The sequence below is a fragment of the Cebus imitator genome, unplaced genomic scaffold, assembly GCF_001604975.1.
Source record: "Cebus imitator isolate Cc_AM_T3 unplaced genomic scaffold, Cebus_imitator-1.0 Scaffold199, whole genome shotgun sequence".
NCBI classification, from domain to species: Eukaryota; Metazoa; Chordata; class Mammalia; order Primates; family Cebidae; genus Cebus; species Cebus imitator.
In genome coordinates this window covers 4573327-4588150 of record NW_016107514.1, presented here as the reverse complement: position 1 = coordinate 4588150, position 14824 = coordinate 4573327, and the positions used below count along the sequence as shown (strand labels likewise).

The 14824-nt window shown below is 36.9% G+C and overlaps 1 protein-coding gene across 4 annotated transcripts in view; it reads left to right on the top strand.

Moving 5' to 3' along the window:
• LRRC39 (leucine rich repeat containing 39) overlaps positions 1-14824 on the top strand; it is a 43498-nt gene that overhangs the window by 14848 nt on the left and 13826 nt on the right. For 3 of the 4 annotated variants that reach the window (XM_017547642.2, XM_017547643.2, XM_017547640.2), the window contains exons 3-8: positions 3878-3983; positions 5024-5180; positions 5879-6015; positions 7851-7996; positions 8963-9115; positions 11650-11789. In XM_017547642.2, coding sequence (XP_017403131.1) covers positions 3878-3983; positions 5024-5180; positions 5879-6015; positions 7851-7996; positions 8963-9115; positions 11650-11789 — 839 coding nt within the window. Of the gene's footprint in view, positions 1-3877; positions 3984-5023; positions 5181-5878; positions 6016-7850; positions 7997-8962; positions 9116-11649; positions 11790-11924; positions 12075-14824 lie in introns of those variants that run through there. The other variant, XM_037745406.1, reaches the window with a different exon arrangement.

Here is a 14824-nt window from a genome sequence, read left to right as displayed (position 1 = left end):
AGTCTCGCTCTGTTACCTAGACTGGAGTGCGATGGCACAATCTCAGTTCACTGCAACCTCTGCCTCCTAAGTTCAAGTGCTTTTCCTGCCTCAGCCTCCCGAGTAGCTGGGATTACAGGCATACACCACCATGCCCAGCTAATTTTTGTATTTTTAGTGCAGCCAGGGTTTTACCACGTGGGCCAGGATGGTCTCAAACCCCTAACTTCAAGTGATCCACCTGCTTTGGGTTCACAAAGTGTTGGGATTACAGGCATGAGCCACCATGCCCAGCCTCAAAAGGGTTTTAGTGGAGTTATAAAATTTCAATTAGAGACGCGAAAGAAAAGCAAGATTAAAATAAGCAGTTTCACATCTGTAATCTCAGTGCTCTGGGAGGCTGAGGTGGGAGGACTGCTTGAGCCCAGGAGTTCCAGACAAGACTGGGCAACATAGTGAGAGCTTGTCTCAATTTTTTATTTTTATTTTTTTAGAAAAAGCAGCATAGGAATTATAGAATATTTGAGCTGGAAAATACATAGATATCATTTAATTATAACCTGAAATTTTATAGGTAAGGCCCACAGAGGGGAGATGTCTTGCCAAAGGTAACCAAATTAATAAATGGTACATTTTGGACTTAGATCATAAAAATACAGAACCGGAAAGAATTTAGGAATCATTACAGAAACAAAAATAGATTTTTCTAATAATAGTCTGATTGTAAACTCAGCAAGGACAGACCTTTTTGTATCTCCAATGTCTAGTACTTGGCTTATAACAGTTACTTGATTAATTCCTTAAGTTAAAGGTCAAGGAATAAGATTTCTAATTGTACTTTTTACTAAATCTTGCTCTGAATTTCATTTCTCTCTTAGTAATAATTAATTAATAACCATTAAGTCCATTGTTTGAATAGTTCTATTTTTTTTTATTTTTATTTATTTTTTTCTTTTGAGACAGAGTCTCGCCTGTCACCTAGGCTAGAGTGCAGTGGTATGATCTCGGCTCACTGCAACCTCCACCTCCCGGCTTTAAGTGATACTCCTGTCTCATCCTCCTGAGTAGCTGGGATTACAGGTGTGTGCACGACGCCCGGTTAATTTTTGTGTTTTTAGTAGAGAAAGGGTTTCACCCTGTTGGACAGGCTGGTCTCAAACTCCTGACCTCATGATCCACCTGCCTTGGCCTCCTAAAGTGCTGGGATTACAGGCATGAGCCACCGCACCCAGCCAAGAGTTCTATTTTTATCATAAGTGATATAATTGAATAACTGACATTATATATGTTTTCTTAGTTATCCACATCTATGGGAAGCTTAGCTATTCAGATCAGAAGGCCACACATATCCCACTGCCACAGGGCACCTATTAGCAGATTAGTTAAATTTTAGGCAAGTGATAGATTAAAATACACAGCTACTAAGAAGTATTTTACAAACCCAAATAAAGACAGCAAATGCAACACTTTGTTACTTTTGGCTTTCTGTTCATTAAAATAAAATCCTTGCTGAAGATCAGTTAATATGCAAAACTACTAAATATATGTATTAACTCTCGGATGTCAAGAGATTTCTGGCAAATAAATATTCAAATTAGTTAAACTTCATGCTTTGATGACTGCTTATATTTATTATGTATCCTTTTAACAGGCTAAATTTCAAAATTTTCAATTCTAAACTTACTCTCCTTTTCAGGCATGAACAATTTTCTGGGATAGAAATTGCTCTTTGCAATTTTTCCAGTTTCCTTTTTTTTTGAGACAGTCTCACTCTTTCGCCCATGCTGGAGTGCAGTGGTGCAGTCTCAGCTCACTGCGACCTCCACCTCTCTGGTTCAAGCAATTCTCCTGCCTTGGTCTCCCCAGTAGCTGGGACTACAGGCACGTGTCACCACATCCGGCTAAATTTTGTATTTTTAGTAGAGATGGGGTTTCACCATGTTGGCCAGGGTGGTCTCAAACTCCTGATCTCAGATGATCCACCCACTTTAGCCTCCCAAAGTAGTGGGATTACAGGCATGAGCCACTGTGCCTGGTTTTCCAGTTTCTAGTTTGCATTTTTCTAGTTTGATATAATTCTTATGTTTGCAATAGATCAAAAAGTAATAGAAATGTGCTTCAGAATGACAAAGATTTTATACATTTTTATAAAAAAAAAAGACTAGATAAAATTAACATGAAATTGAATTCTGAAGGTGAACTGTATTCTTTGTAAGCCATTACAACATCTATTAAGTATCTACAGATTACTCACCAGGAAAATGCAAATCAAACTCACAATCAGATACTACTCACACCCACTAGATGGCTATAATTAAAAAGAGGGACAATAGCAAATATTGATGAAGATGTGAAGAAAGCAGAACCTTGATAAGCCACTGGTGGGAATGTAAAATGATGCAGCCATTTCGGAAACAGTTTAGCAGTTCCTGAAAATGTTAAACATAGCCAGGCATAGTGGTTCATGCCTGTAATCCCAGCATTTTGGGAGGCCAAGGCAGGCGAATCACTTGAGTTTAGGAGGTCAAGACCAGCCTGGGCAATATGGCAAAACCCCATCTCCACAAACAATACGAAAATTAGCTGGGCATGGTAGAGCATGCCTATAGTCCCAGCTACTCAGGAAGCTTAAGTGGGAGGATTGCTTATGCCTGGGAGGCTGAGGCTGCAGTAAGCCATGATGGTGCCACTGCACTCCTGCCTCGATGACAGAGTGAGACTTTGTCTCAAAAAAAAAATATTAAACATAAAGTTATCATATGACTCAGCAAATCTACTCCTAGGAATATACCCAAGAAAAATGAAACAACATGGTCACACAAAAATTTGTATGTCAATATTCATAGAAGCATTATTCTAAATAGCCAAAAGTGAAATTAGCCCAATGTCCATAAGTTGATGAATGGATAAACAAAACGTGGTAGATCCACAGAGTGGAATCATTCTGCCATAAAAAGGAATGAAGTACTAATAGATGCTACATCATGGATGAACTTTGAAAAAAACTATGCTAGGTGAAAGAAGTAGACATAAAGGATACGTATTGTATGATCACATTTAAATAAACTGTCCAGGATAGGAAAATCGATAGACAAAAAGTAGATCAGTGATTACCAAGAGGTATGAGAGGGAAGAATGGAGAGTGACTGCTAACAGGTATGGAGTTTCTCGTTGAGTGATATAATGTTTTGGTATTAGTGATGATGGTTGCACAACTCTGTGAATATACCAAAATTTATTATATTGTGTACTTTTAAAAAATAATTTTTATAGTATGTGACTCAGATCTCAAAAAAGATATTATTAATAAAATTTATAGAGTTATGATACTGTTTAAAAAATTTAAAAATAGAGCATTTGTGGTACTAATCATATTTATAATTCTTGCAAAGTAAGTTCTTGTCTGATTCCAAATACCTATAGTCAAAAGGTTGTTTATGATGGGTCATTTAAAAAAAAAAATATATATATATATATATATGGCCAGGCGCAGTGGCTCACGCCTATAATCCCAGCACTTTGGGATGTCAAGGTAGTGGATCACAAGGTCAGGAGTTCGAGACCAGCCTGGACAACATGGTGAAATCTCGTCTCTATTAAAAATACAAAAAATTAGCAGAGTGTGGTGGCAGGCGACTGTAATCCAGCAACTTGGGAGGCTGAGGCAGAAGAATCTATTGAAACCAGAAGGTGGAGGTGGCAGTGGGCCAAGATCTCACCACTGCACTCCAGCCTGGGCAAAAGAGAGAAACTCTGCCCAGTTTCATATATAGAGAATTATAAATATGATATTATAAATATATATGAAACTGTATATATATATGTGTGTGTGTGTGTGTGTGTGTGAATGCCACTTGTGTCATTATCTATGAACTAAGATGATTTCCTGGTCTCCTAGGCTAGTGCGAATCTGGGAAGAACGAGTAAGCTTAACTAAGCTAAGAGAAAAGGTCACCAGGGAAGATGGAAGAGTCATTTTGAAGATAGAAAAAGAGGAATGGAAGGTAGGTTTTTTTATAGAATATTCGATTTTCCACATTTTGCATTTTGTGGGTCAGTTGAGAGAATGATTCTTCTGAGGCTGGGTACTTAAGACTAGAATATTTAGAAATTAATTTTAATAATACGCCAAATGAATTTGAGCAACATGAGCAACTGAAAAGAAACACAACTTCACAATTATTTTGCAGAAGTTCAGTTTGCTTCAACCCTGCCTAAACTTAAATCATTTGTGATATTTCTCCTATTAATCCTTCTTATAAGCAACTCCTCATTTTCCATAAAAAAAGATGAACATCTGCCTAATAAAAATGTTGTTTTTCAGAAAAAATACTCAGTTAAAACTTCAAGGAATGAAAATATTAATATTTTCATTGGGTCTGCCACCTGACTCATACTGTTTCTCCCCCTTACACACAAACTCACAGTTGGTTAATTACATTAGGCATACTCTAATTTTTACAAGAGCCTCTAACCCTTGGGTCAGTGTTTGTTTTCATGTTTTATGTCAGTGTTTGTCAGGGTTAGCTCCTCCTCTGTTTTCTATTCTGGCTATTTTAGGCTGAAATGGGAAAGACACAGAGTTCAGAATAGTTGAAACTCTTAAAATTCTCAAATTAAAAAAAATCGTTTAAAATATTCTTATATTTCAAAACAGAAGTGGAAAAGCAGTTTGAATTACTGATTGAAATGACTTTTGGATAGTCTCATTTTCAATAATACATATGTACTTTAGGAAAGCCTAATACTGTATAACAGAATCATCAGGACATACTCCTATGTGTGTACCTTATTGATCAAAATATTTTTGTTTATTCTATTATGATTGGGGTTTGAAGACTTAGCAAAAAAAAAAAAAAAAAAAAAAAAAGTAAAGATCTTACAAATTGGAAGTCATACAAAGCACTTGGAAAGGTAACCCAATAAGGAAAACAAATTCCAAATATCTCAAAGTGCTTTTATAAGTCAAGTATCACATTTCAGGGTGGCATGATACTAAAATAATTTAAGTAATATATAACGACCATCATTTCTTTTACTGTAGACCCTTCCTTCTTCTCTGCTGAAACTGAATCAACTACAGGAATGGCAAGTTCATAGAACTGGTTTGCTGAAAATTCCTGAATTCATTGGAAGATTCCAGAACCTCATTGTCTTAGACTTATCTCGAAACACAATTTCAGAGATACCTCCAGGGATTGGTAAGAAAGATTGCTTTTATTCCTGTGCTATTTTATCCACCTACAGATGTGCTTTTTATTAAGATTTTTGTTTTTGTTTTTGGATACATGGAATAAAGACCTCTTACTCCCATGATTCAGTTGTCTCCCACTGGGTCCCTCACACAACATGTGGGAATTATGGGAGCTACAATTCAAGATGAGATTTGGGTGGGGACACAGCCAAAGAAAAAGTTAACAATGTGTTGTTGTTAACAGCCCTGAACCTTGAGAAATTTTAAACATTTTATCTAAATTCAAGCTTCTAGAGGATTCAAGTTTCTGGATTTACTCAGGTGATTCAAGATGAGATTTCAATGAAAGAAAAGCTGCTTTGGAAATATCCTGTAAATTCTCGAAACAATATTGTTGGCTCAACTATTCCTCTTAGGAAAGAACAGAAATATTCCTCAAATGGGGGGACAAAATCCTAAGAGAAAATTGCTCAGGATTTTGTGTAGGTTAAACGAAAATAGTTTTGGATTTTTTTTTTTCCTATTGCACGGATAAACTTGTTCCTTGTTTGAAGAAAGGACAGGACACAGACTGGGAAAGGGAAGAAACTAAGAACTCTGAATTTGCCAATACAAAACTGGCAAGTAAGTTATGCTGTAATACCTTAGTAACTATAAACATTATTTTATATCCAACTCCTCTCTATTGTATATTATTTTTTATAGGACTGCTTACCAGACTTCAGGAACTGATTCTTAGCTACAACAAAATCAAGACTGTCCCCAAGGAACTAAGTAATTGTGCCAGCTTGGAGAAACTAGAACTGGCCGTTAACAGAGATATATGTGATCTTCCACAAGAGGTTAGAAAGATACAAATGCCTATGACTGTATTTTCCATCTGCAGTAGTTGACCTCTCAATGTGTGGTTGTTAACAATAACAAAACTAATGAGAAAATTCTATGTATTTCAGAAAAAATATTTAGGGAAAACCATTTCTGTAAGTATAATGCAGGTTTTTAATTGGAGACAGATTTAGTGTAAAAGATACTTTTATTATTATCACAGTGCTGACATCATTCGTTAAACTGTGATCTCCTTGAAGGCCAGGGTGAGAGCTGTATTATAGTCTCAGAATTTAGGGCAGGGCCTAGGTTGTGATTACTTAATGATTTTTGAATTAATAAATAGTTATCATAAAGCACAGACAATGTGGTGATAGCAATGGGACTGGAATGCCTTCAAACTTTGATTTGGTATGATGTCTTGTAATTGGTCGAACCAAATTGATCATATAAAAATAAAGACATTTGTATTACTTTTTGAAAATATTTAACGCTCTTAGAATCAGTGAAGAAGTTTCCATGGTGCTTTGGCTTTGACAACAATGACTTCCCAAGATAAAAGTTAAGAAAAATAATAAAATAAAACAGAAGGACTATTCCTTTCTCCCACTTTATCTTGAATAGTATGTCAGACTTTTTTTTCCAAATCAGCAAACTTGTTACCAACAATTGCTGCTCTTGAAAATACAATATAGTATATATTATATCTTCCAATAGTTCAATTTAATGAAATGTATACCCTTGTATATTATCTGTTCTCACACTGCTGATAAAGACATACTCGGACCTCGCAATCAAGGCAAAAGGCAAAACGCACGTCTTACATGGTGGAAAAAGAGAATGAGAACCAAGTGAAAAGGGAAACCCCTTATAAAACCATCAGATCTCAGGAGACTTATTCACTACCATGAGAACAGTATGGGGGGAACCACCCCATGATTCAATTATCTCTTATCAGGTCCTTCCTACAACACATGGGAATTATGGGAGCTACAATTCAAGATGAGATTTGGGCTGGGGCACAGCCAAACCACATCACCTTGCATACAATAAAAATGATAATCATATGGATAATGTTTTACACATACAATAGGACCAATAAATATTTTCTTTCTAATTCATGTGTTTTTGTTTCTAGGGTTGGCTCCATCATTATAAAAGCTATCTGATTTTGTACAGGTCTATTAACCAGTCTTTTTTTGAGACAGGGTCTCACTCTTTTGCCCGGGTTGGAGTACATTCTGGCTCACTGCAGCCTCAACCTCCTGGGCCCAAGCAATTCTCCCACTTCAGCCTCCCGAGTAGCTGGGACCACAGGCTTGTGCCACCATGCCTGGCTAATTTTTAAATTATTTTGTAGAGATGGGGTCTCACTATGTTGCCGAGGCTGGTCTTAAACTCCTGGACTGAAGTGATCCTCCTGGCTTGTCCTACCAAAATGCTAGCATTATAAGCATGAGCTACCCCTTCCTCCACCACTATTATTTGGAAGTTAAATTTTGAGTTTTCCCTTACAATTCTCAGCTACTAGATCAAAAAAAAAGAGATAATGGGTGCTTACTCTCAGGAAAAAAAAAGTTTTTTTCCCAGGCACATTCTATAAACCCTGGAACCTGGTTATTATGGAAGATAAATTTTCTTCAAATAGATGAACTTTCTATGAGTTTTCCACTTCTCTAGGGGTTATTTAGCTTTATTTTTATTTTTAATTTGTTTTGGACTACTAAAACTAAATGAAGCCCAAGTAAAATGTGAACATTCCTGGATGTGAAATATCTCCTGTACCAATGTAAGTCTTTTAGTAGTTTACATTTTGGACATTTATTTTGAAAAACCTTGCTTTCTTCTTCAGCTCAGCAATCTGCTAAAACTTACTCACCTTGATCTGAGTATGAACCATTTTACTACAATTCCTCTTGCTGTGTTGAACATGCCTGCCCTTGAGTGGCTGGACATGGGAAGCAACAAACTTGAACAACTTCCTGATACTATAGAAAGGTAAAATAAATAACTTTTTATGCTAATGATAAATGTCTTGAAACCTCTTATGAAAAAAGCAAGACAAAGGGGATCTCAAGCATAATCTATCACAATAGGTCCAATTAGTTTGAAATACACTGTTTTAACAGACTGTGTTCATTTGTTCCAAGTAAGTAAAAAGGGTTGGGAAGAGGAAAAAACTGGCTTTTTTCAAGTGATCCACCTGCCTTAGCCTCCCAAAGTGCTGGGATTACAGGCATGAGCCATCATACCTGGCCAAAACTGGCTATCTGACTTTGAGAAATTAACAAGATTTTGCCACAATAACCATGTTGCTTATTACGTGCCAAGCACTTCTATGCACTTTACAAGTGGATGAAGAAACTAATGACAGAGATGTTAGCTAACTTGCTCAAGTTAGTAAGTGGGCAAGCTAGGATTCGAACCAAGGCAGCCAGACACCAGAGTCCATAATGTTAAGTATTATGCATTCTGTTTTGCTATAAATGGGCATATTAATCATTTGATTGTTCTTTTAAGATTCTAACTCAGATTAGGTGACAACTACAGCAGTTCTTCTTCAAGAAATCCTAGGAGATAGTGAAACAATTCTGGAATATGTTGATTTCATTTCTACTGCCATATGAAATGAGAGTTGTACTGTAGAGATGAACTTCCTGATGTAGTTTCTCTAATAACAAGGTAATGCGATGTCAGTTAACTCAATAAATATACTGGCTAAAGATGTTGTAAAAGACAATATTTGATTTCTAACATAAGAACCAAAGGTTGGGTACAGTAACTCATGCCTGTAATCCCGGCACTTTAGGAGCCTGAGGCAGGAGAATACCCTGAGCTCAGGTGTTCGAGACCAGCCTGGGCAACATGATGAGACCCCTGCCTCTTAAAACTATTTAAAAAAAAACCCCAAAACCAATATTTTCATATTATATGTAATTAATTGCAGAAACCTTACTTTTTCAGAATGCAAAATCTACATACGTTATGGCTGCAACGAAATGATATAACATGCTTGCCTGAAACAATCAGCAATATGAAAAATCTGGGTACTCTTGTTCTCAGCAACAATAAACTGCAAGATATTCCAGTATGCATGGAAGAAATGGCAACTCTGAGGTAAAAACTTGTAGGCACAAAACTGACATGTTTCTTTCTGGCTGCAGAAAAAAGTCATGTAGAGATCATTATTAATAAATTTCAGTAGTTATTTATATGAATGGATATTTAAAAAATATTTTCCAATGTTGAAATTCTATAATTTGTGAATAGGAGTCATATAACGCTGGTCTAAACTATTCAAGAAAGAATCCTTAAGACTAAAGCAGTTTGGGATTTATCAGCTTTAAGAAATGTCTCCTGTTGGCGACATTTTCATGAAAATTATACAGCTAAAAAAAACTTCATTCACAACAAAAAAATCAAAAGAGTAAAAGTGATTATTTTCTTCCTAAATAAGTACAAATGGACACCATTATGTTACTGATAGAAAGCAAATATATTAGTTAGGAGTGGTGGTGCATACCAGTAACAGCTACTAGGGAGGCTGAGCCTGGAGGATTGCTTGAGCCCAGGAATTCAAGGTTGAAGTGAACCAAGATTGCACCGCTGCACTCCAGCCTGGGAAACAGAGAACTATCTCTTTAAAACACACACACACACACACACACACACACACACACACACAAACACACACACACACACACACACACAGAGAACTAGATATAACTTTTTACTAAGTGCTATCAAACCCTCTCAAGTATTTTTTCTTTTAAAAATTATTTTAGATTGCATGTATAGGTTTGTTACATGGACATATGCTGTGTAATGGTGAGGTTTGCACTTGTAGTGTATCCATCACCTAAATAGTGAACACCATACCCAGTAGGTAATTTTTCAACCCTCATCTCCCTCTCTCTCCCCGCTTTTGGAGTTGCCAGTGTCCATTACATCCATCTTTATGTCCATGTGTACCCACCGTTTATCTCCCACTTATAAGTGAGAATATGTGGTATTCGATTTTCTGAGTTATTTCACTTAGGATAATGGCCTCCAACTCCATCTATGTTGCTACAAAAGATAAGATTTCATTCCTTTTTATGGCTGCATACTATTCTATGGTGTATGTATACTACATTTTCTTTAATCATCCGATGAGGGACACTTGGGTTGATTCCATGACTGCTGTTGTGAATAGACCTGTGACAAACATATGAGTACAGGTGTCTTTTTAATATAAAGATTTCTTTTCCTTTGGGTACATACCTGGCAGTAGGTTTGCTAGGTCAAATGATACTTCTATTTTTAGTTCTTTGAGAAATTGCCATACTGTTTTCCATTGAAATTGCACTGATTTACATTCCCACCAACAGTGTGTGTTCCCTTTTCTCTGTATCCACACCAACATCTGCTGTTTTTTTAATTTCTTAAAGTAACCATTCTGAAAGGTGTGAGATGGTATCTCACTGTGGGGTTAATCTGCATTTCTCTGATGATTAGCAATGTTGAACATTTTTTCATGTTTATTGGCTCCTTGTACGTCTTCTTTTGAGAAACATCTGTTCATGTCCTTTGCCCGCTTGTGGGGTTGGTTTCTTTCTTGTTGAGTTCTTTGTAGATTTTGGATATTAGTCCTGTGTTAGATGCCAGATTTACAAATATTTTCTCCCATTCTGTAGGTTGTCTATTAACTCTGTTGATTAATTTTTGTGCTGTGCATAAGTTTTTCTAATTAAATCTCATTTGTCTATTTTTGATTTTGTTGCATTTGCCTTTGAGGTCTTCATCATAAATTCTTTGCCTAGGCCAATGTCCAGAAGTTTTTCCTGGGGTTTCTTCTAGGATTTTTACTGTTTCAGATGCGACATTTAAAGTTTAATCCATCTTGAGAGCTCCCTCAAGTATTTTTCTTCCAAAGCTTAATCTTCTGACATTGAAAAGAAGAGAATACCCACTAAAACCCCAAGCTTCCATAGCAAAATAATTCATTTATTCAACAATTACCTGCCTTGAACTAGGTGGTGAAGACACAATGATAAATAAGATGGAGGTATATAAATATGCAGAAACTAAATTCATAGCACTAATTTTATATTTAAGATGTTAAAATTACTCTTAGAAGTTAAGCTGTACTGCATTACATATACACTGTAGGCCGGGTGCAGCGGCACATGCCTGTAATCTCAGCACTTTAGGAGGTGGAGGCAGGTAATCATTTGAGGCCAGGAGTCCGAGACCAGCCTGGCCAATATGGCGAAACTCCATCTCTACTAAAAATACAAAAATTTTCCGGACGCCATGGTGTGTGTCTCTAGTCCCAGCTACTCGGGAGACTGAGGCACAAGAATCACTGGAACCCGGGAGGTGGAGGGTGCCATGAATCCAGATCATGCCACTACACTCCAGCCAGTGCGACTAGAGTAATAGTTACTTTTGTAAGCTTTGAAAATAAGTTGTCTAAAGCTGGTATTTTTTTTCTGTTAGGAAAAAAACATAAAGATTCCTGAGATATATCACATCTCACCAAGGTGTTCAGTTATTGAAACCAGTTAAAAAAGAGTAATTTAGTGTATTATCATTTGACCTTTCTTCAGGGAAACAGGTTTATACTTCCATGACACCTATAAAAATACTGTTTTTTGATGAACTGCTAGGTTTGTCAACTTCAGAGACAACCCACTGAAATTGGAAGTATCACTTCCACCCAATGAAGGCACAGATGAAGAAGAGGAACGGGAATTATTTGGTCTTCAGTTTATGCACACATACATACAGGAGTCACGGAGAAGAGCAGGTATAAGATTTGTATATAACACAGATCAAATGTTCTTTTTGGTAGAGTAATGTGAATATCACTAATTTTTGCCTTTTGATTAATTTCTTATTTCTCATTCCATCTTAAGTTTTCTGTCAAATTCTGTTCTCTTAGTCAATATGGGAAGAAAAAAAGTGAAAGGAAGAGAGAGGTTGTAAAGATACTCAAAGTCTTTCAAGTGGGGGAAGGAAATAAATCCTTTAGCTAAGCATCTGAAGTAAAACCAAGTGAGTAAAGACGTGATTCGAAAAACTTTGCTACCTCATTCTACCAGCTTGTCTGGTAGAATGACTATGAACTGACCTTCCCTGTCATTCCATAAGTAGCAAAAAAAAAAAAAAAAAAAAATTTACACAGTTTTTGTTGTAGTTGTTTTGTTTTTTAAGAGAGATGAGGTCTTACCATGTAGCCCAGGCTGGAGTGCAGTGGCTATTAAAAGACACAATCGGCCGTGCGCGGTGGCTCATGCCTGTAATCCTAGCGCTTTGGGAGGCCGAGGTGGGTGGATCACCTGAGGTCAGGAGTTCAAGACCAGCCTCACCAACATGCTGAAACCCCATCTTTAAAATAAAAAAAATTAAAAACATTAAAAAAAAAAAAGACACAATCATAGCTCACTGTAGCCTTGAACTCCTGGGCTCAAGAGGTCATCCTATGTCAGCCTGCAGAGTAACTGGGGCTATCAGTGTATGCCACTATGTCTGGCTGAGAACAGATTTCAATCAACAGTTAAAGTGTGAGGTTTTGATAGAGAGATTTCAATTGCTTAGTCTCTGATAATTTTGAATTACACCACTTTTATTTTTCAATTAAGGAGAGCTTTAAGCTAAACCAAGATCGGGGAAGAGGACAAAGTGCACAATTATTTGTTAATATAAAAAATGAAACAACAGTCATAGAAATTATGGTCTTATAATTTAAAAATGTTAAGAGCTTTTGACTTAAAAGGTAGATTTTAGTTCGACTTAATGCAACAACTAGTTTGAAAAATGAATATTACTGAGAAGACAATGACAGAGTTTTTCAGCTAGAGGAAATAATTTTTACTAACATTCAGTGGCGAATGTTTAGGAAATGGTGATTAGATCTCTTGTAGCAAGGTCATAGAAGCAATAACATGGAGACAGACTGGGGGAAGACAGGCAAAAAGTCATAATTGTGACCTAGTTTTGGAAAGCAGAGAATATAGGAAAGATGATTAGGAGACAGAATTGGTAATTGAATTAAGATGAGAAAAGGGAGGAGTTTCTAATGAATGCTTTTAGTTCAGAGAGCATCTGGATAAATGGTGATGCTAAGATGGATTAAGTACAGAAGATAGGTTGGCGAGTAGCATCAAGTGGTGGCAGAAGATGACTTCTAATTTTAGCAGTAATTTTTTTTTCCTTTTTTTCTGGAAAAGGAATTTCTCTCTCACTGCCCAGGCTGGAGTGCAATGGTGCGATCTTGGCTCACTTAGCAACCCCTGCCTCCTGGGTTCAAGCGATTTTCCTGCCTCAGCCTCCTGAGTAGCTAGGATTACAGGCATGCACCACCACGCCCAGCTAATTTTGTATTTTTAATAGAGATGGGGTTTCACCATATTGGTCAGGCTGGTCTTGGAACTCCTGACCTCAGGTAATCCACCTGCCTCAGCCTCCCAACGTGCTGGGATTACAGGCATGAGCCACCGTGCCTGGCCCTTAGCAGTAAATTTGATGCACTTGCGGAACATGCAAGATGTGGTAATTGTGTAGGTAATCTAAAGTTCAAGAAGGAGTTTGTTGAATCTGAATATTCTGCAGGTCAAGAAACAGCTGTTTGCATATCCCACACAGTCACTTTCTCATGATATGTGAAGACAAACGAAGTTAGGAAAACAATAATCCTGACCTAAAGCTGGCATGTTGAACGACAAACTTATCTTCCCTTAAGGTACTTGATACCATTGTCAGAAACATACCATTAAGCTAAATGGGCCACAGAACTGTTTCTGTATGATAATTGTCAGGTGTGTATATATATTTTATGAAACATAAATGAGATTATGCCTGTTGCAGAATATCTTTTATTTCTGGGCATAATTTGTTGAATGATGCAAAACAAATTTTATGACACAAATTAGTATTGCTTGGCACAAAAAAAGGTTATTTGATGATATAATATCTTCATTTAGGTTCCCTTGATTGGGGACATGAGTAACTAACTTAAGAAACAATCAAACTACCTTACTTTAATAGTATTTGACATAAACCTTATAACAAGGGAAAAGAAGGTAACAAAGAGATAATAAAATCAAAGCCTGCCTATTATCTTATTAAAAACAGATTCACAAATTACTACCACTACTATTACTAGTTAGTATTTATTGAGTTACTCTGTGCTTAGAACTGTTCTATGCATTTTACTTGTGTTATCTCATTTGATGCTCACAACAACCTTGTGAGGTAGGTATTATTGTTATCAACATCATCCCCATTTTAAGAGGAAGAAATTGAGGCACAAAGAGATTAAGTAGCATGTCCAAGGTCACACAACTGAAAGATGGTAGGGTTGGAATTTGAACCTAGGCAGTCTGACAAGACATATGAGACTAGACTACAGTCAAGAATTTTAAATTGGCTAGGCTTCTTATTACAAATCATGTGATCATAGAACTACAGGATAAAAATAGTTATCTCAGAATATCATAATATCTAAAGGTAATTCTGAACCTTTGTCTTGGCAAATGTACAAACAATTAAGACAATTTTTACAAATAAAAGCAGAAGCAAAATAGGGATAAGATGCAGAAGAGAATGGCCGGGCGCGGTGGCTCAAGTCTGTAATCCCAGCACTTTGGGAGGCCGAGGCGGGTGGATCACCAGGTCAAGAGCTCGAGACCATCCTGGTCAGCACGGTGAAACCCCGTCTCTACTAAAAATGCAAAAAATTAGCTGGGCATGGTGGCGCATGCCTGTAATCCCAGCTACTCAGGAGGCTGAGGCAGGAGAATTGCCTGAACCCAGGAGGCGGAGGTTGCGGTGAGCCGAGAT